Raw genomic sequence first — 17,831 nt, forward strand, 5'->3', positions numbered from 1 at the left:
ATTAGGTCCTGAATTGTGGCAGTGGCAATTTAATTAAAAGAACCACTCCTAATTTTTAAAAAGAAGCATCTTCAGAATTCGATTGAATTCCTATGAATGCTTACTAAAAACTAAGTATATTTCTACATAAAGAGGTCGGTGTTGGGGGCTGGTGCTGTGGTGTAGCGAGTTAAGCCTCTACCTTTTACACAGGTAGAGGCATCCCCTGTGGATACCAGTTTGAGTCACAGTTGCTCTTTTCCATGTGGTTCTCTGCTAATGGCCAGAAGAAGCTGCTGGCTTTAGACTGGCCCAGCTTCAGCTGGAGTGACTGTTTAGGGAGTAAGCCAGTGGATAGAAGCTGTCTCTCTCCTATCTGTCCTTTTCTCTCTATAAATCCACCTTTCCAATAAAAATAATTAATCTTTAAAAAATGGTACCCAGTTATAATTACGCATATGTATCAGTAGGTAATTCTCAACCCACAAATGTTGACTCCTTGGCTATCTCATAAATTGGCACATAAAGCCATTTTTAACTATAAAAGCAAATATGCTATGAAATACTTTCAACACATTAAGAAACAAGACAGTAATTTCACTGGGTAATTAAAAAACTTCACAAGATCTAAAGACAAGTACAAGACTACTCCTAGAAATTATTTACAGACTTTTCAGTTAAAGAAAACTCATCTAAAGTATTAGTGAAATATGAATCTGATGTACATTAAATTCATTTCTAGTAAAACTGCTCCATTTATCATTTGTTTTGAATAATCTCCACAAAACAGGATGTAAGACACTAGCCAAGTTAAATTAAAAAAATGATTCAAAATGGAAAGTAGTTTAAATTTTTAAACCTACAAGCAAAGTGTTTTTCCCAGTAAATTTGGAAATAGAAACAATTATGTGCTGGAAATACATCGTTTAAAACAATGTCCTGTGTAATTCTTATACAAGACCTTTATTAACTGCTCACAAAGCTGTCTGATTGTTTTCAGTCTCTGGCTTTGAAGATTTCTAGATTGTTGAAAAGCCTTTTGTTGTTGTCGAAACAAATTCTACAAATATAAAAGAGAAAAGTTACATAATAATTTGGGTAAAAAAATTTTTTTAATTAGCAAAAAAAAAAAAATCCTAAACTTAAAAACAATAGTTTTTAAGTTGAAACTATTAACATTTTGTCTTGATTGTTATGGCAAGTTTTTATCATTTGTGTCTACCACTAACGTGCAACAATTGATTAATCCTGTAAGTTACTTAGTAGGAAATTTTAAGACATGTACTAATTCTTGGTAATTTGACTATTCACACAGGTGATCTATCCAGTAGTGATGGTCTTCTCCTTAGCTGATCTATTTTCCATCAATTATTTTTTCTTCCACCCTGCTTTGGCCACACACTTATGTATCCATAACCTATATGTTGTGATTACCAATAGTTTTATAAGGTATTAATAATGCCAAATGTATATTAAAAATGTGTCAGATGCTATTCTATATTCTTTTAAATAAGCTTAGAAATGAACTCATTTAATCCCCCAACTTAAAAGTGTTCATCATTCCCCTTTCATAGGTAGGGAACCTGAAGCGTGACCATGAACACCCTATCCAGCTTTGTGGCTAACAACTGGTTGCCAAAGACTATGTTCATGTCAAATTTAGCATTTCCAAAATCAAGCCAATCAACCTACCCCAAATTACTTGATATGAACACTGGATCGGGACTGAAAGAATGTTTGATAGTGACAAAGGATGAAGTGAAAGGTAGTTATCCAATATGGGCCAATATGAGTGGAGCTGACTCCCTTCTCCTGTAAGTATGGTCAGGTCACAAGTCTGCCTATTAAAAGCAATCTGCCTTCTGATGGCAAATGCTGCAAACTGCATCGGTGATATTTGTCCAGAAGAATTTTCTTGGAGAAGTATTAAGAAAGGTTGTTTCAGTCCACTGGCTTCCCAGAAGTTCCAGAACTGTCAGCCTACCAAGAATTGGCAACAGAGCTCAGGTGACACTACATAAACGATTCTTGTTTCCTCATTCAGCTATACCTGAAGCTGAACTACCCTCCCCCACACCTTTTATGTAAACCAGTAATCCTTCTTTTATACTTGAACATATTTTTGTCACTTAGAAGCAACAGAATCCCAATCAGTGTAAAAATCAATGACTTCTGAGTTTGGCATGTACCAAAGCTAAAATACAGCCAAGCTAAAATGCAGAATTGGCTCAGTTCTGGGGTCTAATGGAAGGCAAGGCTCTCCATGCCTACTTGACACTTGGTTGTAACAGATTAATAGAACTACTCATGACACGAACAGTTAGCTTTTCTTCCTGTTCCACAGAGTTCTGCAGATCTAAATCCCATTGCTGAAACAAAGTTTGAAACTGCTGAGAAAACTCTTGGTGAAGCTCCCGCCTGCAAAACACAGAAGTGAATATTATCAGATTTCATACTGACATTTATACTAAGGAAGTAACGGCTTCAATATTCTGATAGGAAACCAAGAAGTAAAATTATGGTTTATGCTGATTTCAGAAGGTTTTTTTTTTCCCAAACAAGCTAACAGAAAAGCCTTCTCATGTACTTTAGCTCTTGAAAACAAAACAAACAAACAAAAAAAAAAATTGAAAAAACTTTATTGTCAAAGTTAGAGAAAAATTCACTCATTTCCAAATTAATTTTTTTCCCCTTATGAACGCAAGCTCAGATAGACTAGAAGACTTTGTATTTATCCTACACTACTTCCAAACTGAATTATTTAACTTAACTTCCCCCCATTTTGGTACAACAAAGATTCCACAAATGGACGATTAAGTTAAAACGAGTTTTTTACAATGGAAGGTTGGTGTTTTTGTACATTGTTGAACATTTTTAACTATAGTACTGTTTCTACAACATTTACTTTTTAAAACTTATCCAGAATGAACAGAAATCATTTTTATAATGATTTATATTTAAAAAGACAATTGTTATTAAAGGAAAAAATAACCTTTATCTATTTTCAGGGAAATGCATTTCATTTCTAAGAATGGTATCAAAGGACTAAAATATTTACTTGTGTAGAGAAAAATCTACTTTTACATACTTTCACTAGGAGCTACAAAGTATTTTTAATGAACGACTTTGCTCCAGTAACTGTTAAAGCATGATGCGAATGCTATACCTCCTACCTTTTCTCTTGCTGTGCTCTCCAAAAATGTTCAATTATCTGATTACTGTTTTTGAAGGAAGCCTTGGTGTAATTTTCTAGTCTCTTTCTTTTGGCAAGAAGAGCCTTATGAATGTCCGCTACATAGAAAACAAATATCCATCAAAATTCAATATTGCACAAGATTATTGTTTTTCACATATTTAAGTACAAAAGGGTGAAGTTGATTTTAAAATATCAAAACATTTAAAACTACACTTAAAACTACATTAAAAAAAAATAGGTATGATTTTAAAAGACAGGTTTGTTTGCCTTTTGTTTGAGAAAACTTTGTTGTGAGCACAAGATGAATATCCCTAATTGGAAAACTCAACTCCTAAAAATGCTCCACTACAGAGCTGGGATTTTGCACCAGTGATGCTCAACCAGTAAAGTTTATGCAAATATTCCAAAATCCAAAAACCCTGAAATCTGAAACTTCTCACCCCAAGCATTAGACAAAGTATACTCAACGTATATACTAACAAGTCTGGTCCTCTCAACTGAAGATAATTTTTTAATTTAGGGGCAGTATTAAGAGCCAACCAACACCACAAATATTCAAGGAGAAGTAGTTGAAAAAAATATAAAAGCATTAAGTATTTTTGGACTTCATTATAAAGATCTATCTGGCTGGCAGAGCTGTTCTTACGTTTACTTATGCTTGTATATGAGCATGAGTTTCTTAGTTAAAACTGAGTTACTTTACAGGTTGCCATTTGCAGTCCTCTCAAAAGAACATGGGAAAAATCATAGAAGGTAATCAAATACAGAAAAAACTACAAATTCAAACAAGGATAAAACCTTTCCCCATCTTTTTATTTTTATTTGAAAGACAGAGTTGGAGGAGAGACAGAGAGAATTTAACATCTGCTGGTTCACTCCTCAAATGGCTGTGATGGCCAGGGCTAGTCCAAGCCCAAACCAGGAGCCTCCTCTGCTGCTCCCACATGGGCACAGTGGACAGACACTTGGGCCATCTTCTCGTGCTTTCAAAGGTGCGTTAATGGCAACCTGGATCAGAAGTGGAGCAGCCGGGACTCAAACAGGTGCTTCGATGGGATGTTAGCACTTGCAGGTATAAGTAATGCTAGCCTTCCATCTGCTTTGTTTTGAAAATTCCATACCCTAGGCCCAGTGTGATCGCCTAGTGGCTAAATCCTGGCCTTACATGTGCCAGGATCCCGTATGGGCAACGATTTTATCCTGATACTCCATTTCCCATCCAGCTCCCTGCTTGTGGCCTGGAAAAAAAAGGACGGGATGGCCTAAACCCTTGGGCTCCTGCACCCATGTGGAAGACCCAGAACAGGGTCCTGGCATTTGGCTTCAGATCAGCTCAGCTCCAGCCACTGCAGCCACTTGGGGCGTGAAACAACAGATCTTTTTGTCTCTCTGTATATCTCTCTTTCCAATAAAAATCAATAAATCTTGTATAAAAGCACCATTCTCTTTCATATCATGGAAAAAATAGGAAAGCCTATGATACTAAATCACAAACACTGGTGTTCTCTGCATGAGAACGGCATTGCATAACAGCCATACACACTAGCACTCCTCACTGTTCAAGCTTAATGTAATCTAGAATTTCAAAACAAAAAGTAAAAATTACCTCCAAACCGTTCCAGCATACTCTGTACTTCGCCCCTGTGGAAGTAATAACATTAAAAAAAAAAAAAAAAAAACCCTTTTAATTAAAGATCCACAGATTATCATGCCTACTTTGGAAGAAATGTTACATGCAAAGTACTTTTACACACAATAATTGCAAGGCAAAATGGACTTCCCTGAACTACTTTATCAAGCAAAAATTAATTTGAACATGTTACCCCACATCTTCAAATAATCTTGAAGGTCTTTTCTTCCCACGTTTGTTAACTACTGGAATTTTTCCTGTAAAGAAAAGCATTTTAAAAATTAGATGTGGTATCCTAGTAATTTTTTTTTTAAACCAGGCTTTTGAGGCTTTTAAGTTTTTCAGCAAATTTATAAACGCAACACTTTGTGCAGGTTGGATTAAAGTGTATCAGGACTCAGGATCATAGAAGCTTCTGGAACTGTGACAATGGGTCATAGTAAATGAGAAAGTAAATGAAAATAGTTGAAGCTTTATTATAGTTTCAAATGTCATAGGTTTAAAACAAATGCTCTGTGGGTCACTGCCCAACGTTAGAGGTATTGTACCTTCTAGAATGTCCTCCTCTGACTCACTGCAATCTTCCACTTCTTTCTGGAAGTCATAGGCTCTCTCGGGAGAGCCTATGGACACATTCCGTAACTTTCCAGAATGCTTTCTGCCAGCAGGCGCCATTTTGCTGTTCTTAAAACAAAACAAAACAAAACAAAACAAAACTCTCAAACTTGAATCCAAAGGCATCATTACAATGTGTTTTTAAAAGTCAAAATTACCTTAGTTAAAATTTCAAGAGTTTCCTGATTTCTTTTATTGGACCAAAACATCAGAAAAGACGATACTGACAGGAAGAGAGACAAGAAGGAAAATGAAACACCGAGAGAGGGGAAAGAAAAGAGAAAGCAAAAGGAGAAAGGAAGAACGATTGATAGAAACGAAGGCCAAACGCTGGCCGCATCAGGATCTGGGTAAATGAACCATCCTTTCTTAAGATGTCCTCAACCTTACAGAAGGAGAAAGAAGCAAGACGCGCCCCTCAGATCATTGGTTAACTTGCTTCTCAGGAGTTCGAGGAGACCGGAGACAGAGCCGCGCCCTGCGACCCCAGTGCCCTGGACCTGCGTGCCGGGACCCCTCCTCAGCCCTCGCCTCCCACGCGGGCCGCCCGTCCACGGTCTCCCTCCAGGGACCCCTCCTCAGCCCTCGCCTCCCACGCGGGCCGCCCGCCCACGGTCTCCCTCCAGGGACCCCTCCTCAGCCCTCGCCTCCCACGCGGGCCGCCCGCCCACGGTCTCCCTCCAGGGACACCGCACAGCTTGAGCTCCCTCCGCCCGGCTCCTCACCTGCCAATTCGCTTCGTTTCGACGCCTGGAAGCTTCTAAGGTGAATTGTGATTCACGTGGGGCCTCAGTCAGGCTTGCCCCTGATTGGCTGGGAACCGCGCGCATGCGTGTTGGAGGGCCAAGCCTCCACACACCCGTAGTTCGCTAGTTAAAAACGTTGGATGTTGCTATTTTTAGACAACCGCCAGTTGCTTGGGTGTTTTCGAAGTAGTGAAAAATCACAATGTATGTGATCAAATTATGACTAATACACCACCTTTGGTAGAATGTTACTAATACTGAATCTCCTCAGAAAATCCTTTCCACCGCCTCCCCTGTCTTCCCTCACCGGTTCAAAGTGTCAAAATGTTGCCCAATTTGTGTCACTGACTCACTACCACCTGTCTTCTAGGTTTCGTTACCACATCTACACATGCACGTGCCCTTAAGCAGCAGGACTCGGTCTTGTTCGTATTTGGGCGTTGCACACCATGGGGCCATGGCACCGCAGTCTTCGGTGCCCACTGGTTCCTCAGCGTTCTGCCGCCCGAGGGCTCCTCCGCGCCTGCGTTCTTTCACTCCCATGGCTGAATAACATTCTGCCCTGACGCTATTCCACAGAGAGTTCGTTGATTTTTCTTGCTGATAGACATCTGGGTTCTTTTCAGATCAGGACCTATGTATCAACAATTTTATTGTAGATATTCATTCTAGCCTCTTTCGTGTTTTCGCCAAGTTTGTAAGAGTTCAGGTATCAAAAAGTGGAGACAAAGCGCAGTCTGTGTCTTTGCATCCAGACGAAATACGGACTCCCAATGAGATGAAATGATCCTAACAGCAGGACACGGGATTCTGCGACATCGTCTATGCCCACGATGTGGGGAACACCCCAATAACTGCATGACGGACCTAAGACTGTTCATAAAGAACCACCCACTGTAATACCTCAGAGGGGAGAGCAGCAGGGGAGGGAGATCTCAGAGCCTATGGAACTGTATCATAAAACCATAATAAAAAATAGCTTAGCAAAAATCTGCCTTTCCAAAAAAAAAAAAAAAAAATTTCAGGTACCAGTTAATAGGCTGTTTGATAGTCAGCAATCCATCTTGTTTTCCAGTTACACCGACACCAGCACAGTGAGTTTCCTTTGTTACAAGTATACATGATCTCCTGGAATTGTCACTTTTCAATTTGCCATTTTAGTGAGTGTAAATTGAGATCTTTTGTAATCACGAACAAGAGTAACCTCTTTAAACGCTGTTGGCTGTTTGCTTTTCCGCTTCCTTAAAACATCCATTTGGATTTCTTATTCACTTCTCAAGTAGGTGTGTTTCTTATTGGAGTCTTTACAAATGCTGAGTATTATGACTTTACGTAAGCATTAAAAAAAAATTTTTTTTGCCCAGAAGTCACAAAAATATCTCCCTCTGGTTTTTATATAGATATTAAGGCTTTACTTTAAATTGGTCTTCCCTCCTCAAGAATTTATTTTTTGTGCCTGGTACTATACAGAGATCTAATTACATATTCTCCCTTAGGGCGAACTCAACTGTCTCATTTGCATTTACTGAGTTGAGAATGCTTCCTCTGGATGAGCCATGTCGTCAAATTTCCATTTGTTTCTCAATCCTATTTTAGCAACTCCCACTGGTCAGTTTGCTTTGCCATGCTTTTGATTACTCCAGCTTTCTTTTTACTAAAGCTTGCTAACTAATAGGACAAGTCTCACACCTCACTTTTCTTCACAGGTATCCTTAGTATTTTGCTTCCGCTTTTCAAGGAATTGTGAGGTCAATTTTACAAGTTCTATGTCAAAAACATGCTGGATTTTCATTGAAATTGCACCGAATAAATTTGGAGAAAAGTAACTTCCTATTAATGAACATAATGTCTTTTCCACTTAGTGCAGGGCTTGCTATTATGCAATTAGGTTAGAATGCCTAGGCAGGTTTTGTATATAAGACAACTAAAAATAACATTTTGTTGTAGCTTCATTCCAATTGTAGCTAGCATCTAACCTTAATTTTTGATTATTCTTATACCAGGCAACTTGATAAAGTTATTATTTCTAGTGATCTGATGTAGTTTGGGATGTTACAATCTTATCTCTGAATAATTGTCCTTCCAACTTCTAGATTTCTTTTCTGACTGCACCACTTAAACAGTGTTCAACCATGAACAGAAACCTCACTGCCAGGCTTCCTTGCCGCTCTTCCCCATTTGAAGAGGATATTCTTTCTGGTTTATATAAACAATGATAGGTTTTTGGTAGTTGTCCTGTTTGAAAGCTGGTGTTCTAAGTTTGTTAAGTACTTGATTTTGCTCTCATGTTTTGTATTATTTTAAATCATGGATATTGCAATTAATTAAATTCTATATTCAAAGAATCATGCACTTTGCTAGCATGGTAAATAAGATTCGTATTTTTAAAATGTTAGATCACTTATATACCTGTTACAAACCTGAGTTGATCAACTTTGTAGCATATAGTTGTTTAGCATTTCGTGTCCATTTCTAAGTTTCTTTTTATGCTAGTTGTGAAAACCAAAATAAACTTGATCTATACATTTTCATACTGTTTGATTCAAAGTTTTGGGCACTTGGTGTGCACTACAACCTAACTTGATGGGCAAGTAGTGTAACCCAAGGCCATAGGCTGCAGTTAGGCAGCCCACCAGCTCAAATTTCCGGGCAACCAGAAGCCAAAGGTTCCCAAACCATGCCCAACTAAGGTATTAGCCAGATTGCACCTGTCTGGTAATTTCCCTATGTCATCTCCCAACTTGATTTTAAAGTTACCAAATTCTAAATGATGATGTGTCCTGAACTATCTTCGATCTGGAATGTAGTGTGACTCCAAGACCTTTATTTCTTGCTCAAATTAGCTTTGTCAGAGTAACTCTGTGATTGTCCTGTTGGTCTGATGCACTGCCTGTATGATATCCTGGGTTTCCATGGGAAGTTAAGTCAGCGTCTGCATTTTCTGCTACATTCCTTTGGTCTACATGCCTACTCATGCATTACACCATGCTGACTTACAGAGGCTCATGAGTCTATCTGCAAGGGTAGTTTGAGCTCCCTGCCCCCTAAAAATAGCTGTTCCAGTGTCTCCTTTTGTATATTTTTACAGCAAAATGTTGAGTGTCATTTTGTCTCTCTCCAAGAATATGGGAGAGACAAGATACAGGCTGAATTAATGTATTCATTGATGATACTGAAATTTCCCAACAAGGGAAAAGGCATGTCAGTCTTTCAAGAGGTCAAGTATACTTTCATGCCTGTGTAATTTATTTTGTTACCTTTGTTCCTTTTGGAATGCTCCTTATTATATTTGTTTATAGATAGTTTTGTTTCAATAGTACAGAAAATGCTTTGTAGAGAACTATGTATGAAATTACATTGCAAAGAGGTTGTTTTCGATGTATGTTTCGAAACAAATTAGTGAAGGAATGAATTGCCTTTAGGATTACAACTAAAAGTATGACACAAGAAAGCCATTAAAAAGTTCATGCAGGATCCAGTACAATAGCCTAGTGGCTAAATCCTTGCCTTTGCATGCATTGGGATCCCATGTTGTTTCTTGTTACTGATAAAAAGTTTCATAACAAGTATTTTGAATTCTGTGTCCCCCATTTTCTCGATGTCTTCCTCAGTTGACTCTGAGGTTGGCAAATCTTTTGCTCCTTTGTAGGGGAGTCTTCAGTAATAGTCATTGTGCCTTTTTCTCTCCTTTTGCTCTTGGTCATTGTACTTCTGGTTAACAGTCTTCCCTAGGGGGCAGGTTTCTAAGCTATGTCACCCACAGGTCTACAGTTCGATTTTACTCATTGTGGCTGGTACATGGCTCTTTGTAGTCACTTGGGTCACTCCATCCAGCAAGTTCCAGGTCTGGGTTCTTATGTTAGATTTCCACCATGGTTTCTGCTTTACACTGGCTAATGTTTCTCTGTCATGCTTAAACATGTCCTTATCCTGTTCTGGGCCCGGCGGCGTGGCCTAGCGGCTAAAGTCCTTGCCTTGAACATGCTGGGAACCCCTATGGGCGCCGGTTCTAATCCCAGCAGCTCCACTTCCCATCCAGCTCCCTGCTTGTGGCCTGGGAAAGCAGTCAAGGATGGCCCAAACCCTTGGGACCCTGCATCTGCCTGGGAGACCCGGAAGAAGTTCCTGGCTCCTGGCTTCGGACCAGCATAGCATCAGCCATTGCGCTCACTTGAGGAGTGAATCATCAGACGGAAGATCTTCCTCTCTGTCTCTCCTCTCTGTATATCGCCTTTCCAATAGAAAAATAATAAAAATAAATCTTTAAAAAATAAATAAATCTTTTAAAAAAAACATGTCCTTATCCTATTCTGCCATCTTGATTCTCTCATTAACTGAATATACTCTTAAAATGCAAATCAGAATGTGTTAAACATAACTGGATATACTTTTTAAAAAATTCAGCTTGAATTAGCTAGGACAGACTATTACTACAAGAAATAAAGTCCAACACATATGAGGTGTTTTTGTTTTTTTGAAGCCATTTCTCCTCCAACAGCACTGGGGGAATGAGCAGGTCCTAACTGTAGCCTTCATTGAGGTAGTTAATCAGGGACTCAAACTACTGGAAACTCCACAATCTTCACTGGGTGGTGTCCAAGGTTGCCCTTAGGCAGTCCCCAGCCCCACAAACTAAACATTTCAAAGTGTATGGAACAGCACCAGTAGAATTTTATGGCTCATTCCGGAAGCATCACACATCATTTCTGTTTACGTCTTAGTGCCTATAATCAGTTACACCTTATAGCAAGGAAAACTGGGAAACATTGTGTAACTAAGGGCCAAGAAAGAAGAGAATCAGGATTTAGGTGAACAACTTACACAGAAGAATTCCAGGAAGAATTAAAGAAGTATTTTGCTCAAGGAAAAACTAAAAAAAAAAAAAAAAAGTTTAAAAGATGACTTAAAATTCAATACAAAATTTAATTGGGCTGTTCCTTACAAACTGTGAGATCTTGGTTAAATCAGTTGATTTCTCCAAGCTTCAGTTTCTGTTTTCTGCTATTTAAATGAGCTTTTTAAGACTTACAGTATTCTGAATTTTAAAGAGTGAAATAATGCATAACAACTCTTTAAAAGCATTAAACAGCAAATAACAGCTACTCAATAAATATAAGCTATCAATATTATAATATAATGGATACTTATTGTGTCACTGGTACACAATTTCCTGAATATCAAACACATGAATGCCAGCCAGTGTCAGACATATTTAATAACAAAAAATGCATGTTTTAACTAAAATTAGAACATTTCATTACCAAACATAGATTTGGAGACAGTTATTACTTTGAATAGCAGTAACTGAAAATATATAAAATATTGCAGGACACTGTTGGGTTTTTAAGGAAGTATTTCTCAAAAAAGATCGAAAAAGCTGACTGCTAACCCAAAGGCCAGTTGGTGGTAAAGATTGGTTTCCCAGGATCTTCTGGTGACCACTCCTCCCACACTATCCTGAGACACTGTCTTTCATACGGTGTCTCATTCAGTTCCAAGTATTTGGCAAGCAGCAGGACTTTTAGTAATGGCCTGGTGAGGTGACACTGCACAGGCCATAGATACCCCCTTTCACCGGAGCTTCTTCCCCCTCAGTCGCTGTAGGAGAGCATCATGTAGCTGCCAGGTTTCCGCTAATGCTGTCCTGACCACTACAGGTCTTCATTTTCCTCGCCAGCGCCCTCTACTTCCCTGAGCCTTTCCTTCTGGGTCAGTATCACCTGGTACTATAAAAACAGCTTTCTCATTCTCTGTTGTATTCCCACCTCTAACTTCACTTGTCAAAACAAAGGAATTGTATCCAAGGCTACCAGACTGACTACTGCAGGAGGGGACTAGGAAAAGTTCAGTTCTCCAGTTTGGAATAGCTGAATATCTCCACCTGGTGGCCTACCAACATTACTTCATTATTTTTTGAAATCTCAGGAAATTATTAGAAATGAACAAGGAAAAAGGATGTAAGTGGGTTATTGTCCATCAGCATCTAAGATTGGATTATATCATCTTCCAACATCCTGACTTGAAACGAAATTTCTCAAGTTTCAAATTTTAATTATTCAATTAAGTAAAATCACAAGACTTGGGATAATGAATTCATTATGAAGTTTCTTACAATGAAATCAAGGTTGGCTAATTAATAAGTCATTATAAGTTTACCTAAAACCCAAATTCAACATGTCCAGATATAAAACTAACATATTCACAGTAAAATAATTTTTGAAGATAGAACATGAAAGAAATCAAATGCACTCATAATTTTATCACTGAGAGTACAGTGTCCTAGACTGGGGGTATTCCTTTTTGCTGTGCATACGTTACCCCTCTCCCAGATAATGTAAAAATAAAATATACTTCAACTTAACCGTACAACAGCTCCATAATCATCCCTATATTTCACCTCTTTCATGTATGATCTGACAAGCAAAGACTTCAGGATTTGATCAAACAATTACTTCTAGACTCCCTACTTCACGCAGTAGGTTCAAATGTGCCCCTGTGACGCTCACCATTTCATTGGCTCATGAAACGCCCCAACATGAGCAGGTGCAGAATGATGGATGATGCCTCTTAAACTCCCTCCTGGGACACATCATTCACTGTGTCATCATTAGATATTATCTATCATTTCTCTTCATTATTCACAGTAAAAAACTTTCTAGGAGTGTGCAGAATCTAACCACAGAAGTTATCATACATCTAAGTACACACTTCTCTAAATCCTGATGGAATGAATTCTTCACTTTTACAAGGAATCCTAGATCTGTCCCTAAGTTTTTACAATATAAATTTCATCTAGAATCAATCTGCTGCCTCCGTCAAGCACCATTCATTGGCATGGTTTAACACTCGTCTCTCCTAAGTTTACCTTCTACTTAATTTTAGTAGTGTTCACTATAGAACCCGACACACTGCTGAATCTAGAGTCAGTTCATTCAACACTTAGAGATTAAAAATGAAAACATCAGACAAAACTTTTATGAGACTTCAGTTCTTTCAAATACATAACCGTCGCAGCACAAACACAATATTTACATCTCAGGATCTTTTTCTAAAACATGTGTGCCGTTTTGAGAGAATACTGTTGAGTCATGATCTATCAAGAGTTCAGAAAGGACTCTCATGTCCACACATCCGCTGTAGAATGATACAACAAAAGATGGCTGATGCGAGGGTTCACCCGCACGGGTAAACGTTCTCAGCGGTCCTCCAGTGATGGTCTGTGGGTCAAATCCGGCCAGTGGTCTGCTTCTGCACAGAGCTGTAAGCTAAATGGGATTTTTATACCTTTTGAAGAGTTCTTTCAAAAACAAAGAACTAAACGACAGAAAAGAAGATGTGACTGAGACATCTGGAGCCTGCCGTCATTTACTGGCTGGTTTGTTTTTTCTTTTTTTTTACAGAAACAGTTTGTGGACGCATGTTCTACCGGAAACTGCAAGAGGAAGCTACTGGAATCGACACATATTAAATAAGACACCACTGGAATGTGCCAACGCCATCAGCACTACTCATTTCTAAAATGAGGCACTTCTGTTACAATATGTACATTTCCAAAGCATAATTACAACTGGTGAGTAGCGCTGCTACTTCATTCTAGCCCTTTGAAATTAGGCCTGCACGCGAAATCACAGTATCACAGGGGCTGAAGAAAACCAACACAGAGATTTTTGAGGAGAGTTATGAAGCTCTTCAGTAGTTGCCAGTAGTTTAAGACTAATTACTGTCTCAAATTTAATGAAATCTGATTTAGATATTGCCAACAGTTGATACTATTGTATCATTTAAATAACATCTTAAAAAAAAAAAAAACAACACATGTTTAGAGCCCCTGTTCAGAAGCAAGAATATGTAGTTAACTTAGTAGCTACTTATTTAAAAAATAGGAAATGGAAAGAAAATTTTAAAAATGCAAAATTACAGCAAAAAAACACTTTGGAATGCAAAGATTGGGTTTCCTGACAATCCTCCCCAAGCTGGCCTCATGTCACAGCCAATCCTCCCTAAGCTGGCCTCATGTCAGTCAGCTTCCAGGAGTCGCTGTGGGAAAGGAGAACTGCTTCTCACCAGGGAACCTCTTAGAGCAAATGCTGTGAAAGGAAAACCACTTCCGGGTTGCTCAGCACACGCGCTGGGGCAGGCGGTGATGGGCTCCTGGGCAGTGGGCGCTGCACAGGCCGCTAGACGGTAGGGTCCTGGATGTTTTTCCTTCTTCAGGCCAAGCTGGCCGAACATCACATCACGAAGACAACTTGGTGATGCTAAGTTTTAAAATACTCAGTAAATGCTGAGGTAGATGATTTTCAAACGAAGAGCTCCTATACCCTGATTCGATCAGGGCTAGCTTCTTTGTGTGTCCGCCTTCTGGGAAATCTGGGAAATATCTTCCGCTTAAGTGCAATTAGCTAAACAATGAAAGACAGAAAATAAAATTCAATTCCCTGTGTGGATGAAAGGAGTATAAATATGTCAAACTTCTTTCTGACAGCCATGACTTTCATCGTAAGAAGCAGATAAAAAGTCCCCATCATTCTTCCTTCCCCAAGATGGAAGCCAACCACTAAATTTTTTTACATCCAAATGTCTATATGTATGCCTGCAAAGACATCCAAGAGGATTAAAATTATTTTGGTTCAAATATATTCAGGATGTCCTTTCATCATTTTTTTAATTGAAGGATACTGGCTCTGTTTAGCCATTAATATACCATCTTTAGGTTCGATAACGTCTATTCTTCTAAGATAAAACTTTTAAGAATACAAAAAAACGGGTTTGGAGTGGTGGCACAGCAACCTGCAATTCTGGTATATCATATAGGCACCAGTTTGGGTCCTGGCTGCTCCACTTTTTTGTTTTAAAGATTTTATTTATTTTTATTGTAAAGTCAGGTACACAATGAGGAGAAGAGACAGGAAGCTCTTCCGTCCATTGATTCACTCATCAAGTGACCACAATGGTCAGACCTGAGCCGATCCGAAGCCGGGAGCCAGGAATTTCTTCCAGGTCTCCCAAGAGGGTGGAGGATTCCAGGACCGTTTTCAACTGCTTTCCCAAGCTACAAGCATGGGGCTGGATGGGAAGTGGATCCTGGCGTGTGCAAGGCCAGGATCTTAGCCACTAGGCTATGGTGCCAGGTCTGGATGCTCCACTTATAATTTACCTCCATATTTGTGGCTTGAAAAGCAGTGGAGGATGGCCAAAGGCCTTCTAGACCTCTGCACCCATGTGAGAGACCAGGAGAAGTTTCTGGCTCTCAGTTCTGGCCACTGTAACCATGTGGAAAATGAACCAGCAGATAGAAGATCTCTATTTAATTCTCTCAAGTAAAAAAAAAAAATAATAATAATAACAAAAATAAAAAATAAAACACCTATGGGTAAAAATCCTAGCTACATTTTCTCCCATGCTTAACGCCCTCTTCCGCTGCACAGGCCCCGGGACACTGAGCCACAAAGCACTCCCAAGAGCTTGGCTCTCCATCCAGGCACTGTCTCCTTGAGGTTGTTTTCCTGCCAAGACCAATGACAATAACCAGCAAGGACAAGGGGTGTGATCCCTGGGCAAGGTGACAGGAAGCTGCCATCCGGCTTTACCTACTGATTGCATGGGCCGTATCTCCCCCAGCCTGTGGCAGGAAGCCCAGGCATGAACCCAAAGTGCTCAGCACACACATGCCATGTCCCTTCTTGGTACAAGTACGCTCCTTGTGTTTCCTGTGACAGCTGGGAAAGTTCCACTCCCGAATCAGAGGCAGAAGTGACGTCTCTTGCCCGGCCAAAGTCCTGCGGGCCCAGATGCTTGTTCCCCTCCTTTAGTCCCTTCTCTTCTGAGTATTTCATGCCTGGAAACGGGATACTTGATCCCTTTCTTTTAACCACACAAATCTCCTTGCTACTTCTGAAACCTCACCTGATGGATACTATTTGTACGCATGTGTATAAGTAAGCCCAGGTGCAGAGGGCTGACAATGAGAGGAGAAGGGGGGGAAGAGGAAATCTCAGGAATTCAAAGGCATTGTAACTGGGACACTACCAGTATGAGTAGAGCTACACACAGCACCATGGGCTGTCTTAACACCCTGAAGTCACTCAAAGAATGCTAAGCAAAAGGAAGACTCATTTAAAAATTACTATCAGATGAGAATTCTAGGAAAGCTTTTTTTACAGTTAAAATATTTAGAGATTTGGGGCAGGCTCATGCAATCGCTCAACAGACTAATCCTTCATCCTGCGGCGCCAGCATTCCATATGCACACCTGTTTGCGTCCTGGCTGCGCCACTTCTGATCCAGGTTCCTGTTTAGGGCCTGGAAAAGCAGCAGAGGACGCGCCCATATGGGAGACCCAGAAGCAGCTTCTGGCTCCCAGCTTTGGTTTGGCTCAGGTCTGGACGTTGTGGCCTTGGCAAGTAAATCAGTAGATGGAAGATCTTTCTTTATCTCTCCTTCTCTTTGTGTAATCTCCCTCTCAAATAAAAATAAATATATTTTTTTAAAAATTTAGAGATTTTTTTCATTTTAATCTGGAGGCTATTGTGTTGGCTGCCTGAATATTATGAAGGGCAGCTGCTACACTGACACATGATCAAGCTACAAAGCCAGAAGGAGAAAACAAAACTTTCTGGTCACAAATCTATACCATTTTTTAAAATGAGTTCCGAGGCTAGATTAGGTTGCACCCAAAACACTGTTTTAACAAACAAAACGTAAAGAAACTTACCTGTTCAGCAAAAAAGGAGAATACAGTAAATATAATCAGCGTTGCCAGCACACAGTGGGTCCAGAACTTCAGCCTGTCTCGGTAGGCTCTCCTGCTCAGAGAACACAGACACGTGCCTCAGCGTGTACTCACTGTTAGGGCTGCAGCGCGCTCCACACACGCGTTCACAAACAACACCGTGGATGCCAGGCACTGTTGGCCAATTTTTAAAATGTTAATACAACATCCACTGTAAAAGCGAGTGCTGATTTTGTTATCACATGATAGTAAATATCAGACTTCAATCAGTTAAAGTTATCTAGGCAAGATAGAGGACTTCAAAGGGAAACCACTTCTAACACTTAAACCCATGCTTTCACCTCTATTCAACTATTCAGGAGTATCTGCATACTCACTCACTTGATAAATACTTCCTGTGAACTGAGCAGGATGAAAAAAATAAAGTCCTGTCTGAAAGGTGTTTAGTTATCTAGGTAGTGACACGTCATCACTGAACACGCTCAGAACCATGTGCTGTCAAAGGGAAAGCCTTGTGGGAGACCAGAGGAGACAACGGCAGTGGTGCAGAGCTGACCCACCTCCCTGAGCCTAAGGGGGCGGGACGGGGTGTGCAGCTGAGGAAGGAGCGGAGTAGAAGGCAGGAGTCGGGGCTGATCTGCAGAACCTGCTGGAGCCAGGACCAAGGGCCTCAGAGAGGAGCGTGGCAAAGGGGGCTGGGAAGGAACTACGAGTGCTCTGGGAAACCCTGCCGCGGGCTTGGACATAACGCTTCAGCGGGAAGGTGGATGAAACGGCAGGGGGCAAATACAACAACACAACGAGGGCAAAAGCAGGGGTCATCAGGGTGACCGATGGACAAGCAAGGCAGATTCCAGACTGTTCCAGTCGTAAAAAGTAGACAAGGCTGTCCTAGGCTGTGAGTGAAAGGATCCAAGAAAAGGGTCGTTCTGG

General features: G+C 40.1%; 2 protein-coding genes across 3 annotated transcripts in view; both read right to left on the minus strand.

Annotated features, from left to right (window-relative positions):
• Nucleotides 1–8,086, minus strand: part of SYCP3 (synaptonemal complex protein 3) — a 9,656-nt gene extending 1,570 nt beyond the window's left edge. Inside the window, exons 1-7 of the mRNA XM_040984302.1 lie at nt 6,146–8,086; nt 5,354–5,489; nt 4,999–5,062; nt 4,782–4,816; nt 3,153–3,270; nt 2,298–2,397; nt 941–1,039 (exon numbers count right to left, since the gene is read on the minus strand). Of these exons, the coding sequence (XP_040840236.1) occupies nt 941–1,039; nt 2,298–2,397; nt 3,153–3,270; nt 4,782–4,816; nt 4,999–5,062; nt 5,354–5,489; nt 6,146–6,250 (657 nt within the window). The 5' untranslated portion in view covers nt 6,251–8,086. The remainder of the gene's footprint in view (nt 1–940; nt 1,040–2,297; nt 2,398–3,152; nt 3,271–4,781; nt 4,817–4,998; nt 5,063–5,353; nt 5,490–6,145) is intronic.
• Nucleotides 8,087–12,274: 4,188 nt separating this feature from the next.
• Nucleotides 12,275–17,831, minus strand: part of GNPTAB (N-acetylglucosamine-1-phosphate transferase subunits alpha and beta) — a 73,535-nt gene continuing 67,978 nt past the window's right edge. For both annotated transcript variants that reach the window (XM_040984313.1, XM_040984323.1), the window contains 2 exons: nt 16,881–16,971; nt 12,275–14,568 (listed from right to left, as the gene is read on the minus strand). In XM_040984313.1, the coding sequence (XP_040840247.1) occupies nt 14,482–14,568; nt 16,881–16,971 (178 nt within the window). In that variant the 3' untranslated portion in view covers nt 12,275–14,481. The remainder of the gene's footprint in view (nt 14,569–16,880; nt 16,972–17,831) is intronic.

This window comes from Ochotona curzoniae, unplaced genomic scaffold (genome assembly GCF_017591425.1).
Source record: "Ochotona curzoniae isolate NIBS_2020 unplaced genomic scaffold, NIBS_Ocur_1.0 contig_1014, whole genome shotgun sequence".
Taxonomy (NCBI): Eukaryota; Metazoa; Chordata; class Mammalia; order Lagomorpha; family Ochotonidae; genus Ochotona; species Ochotona curzoniae.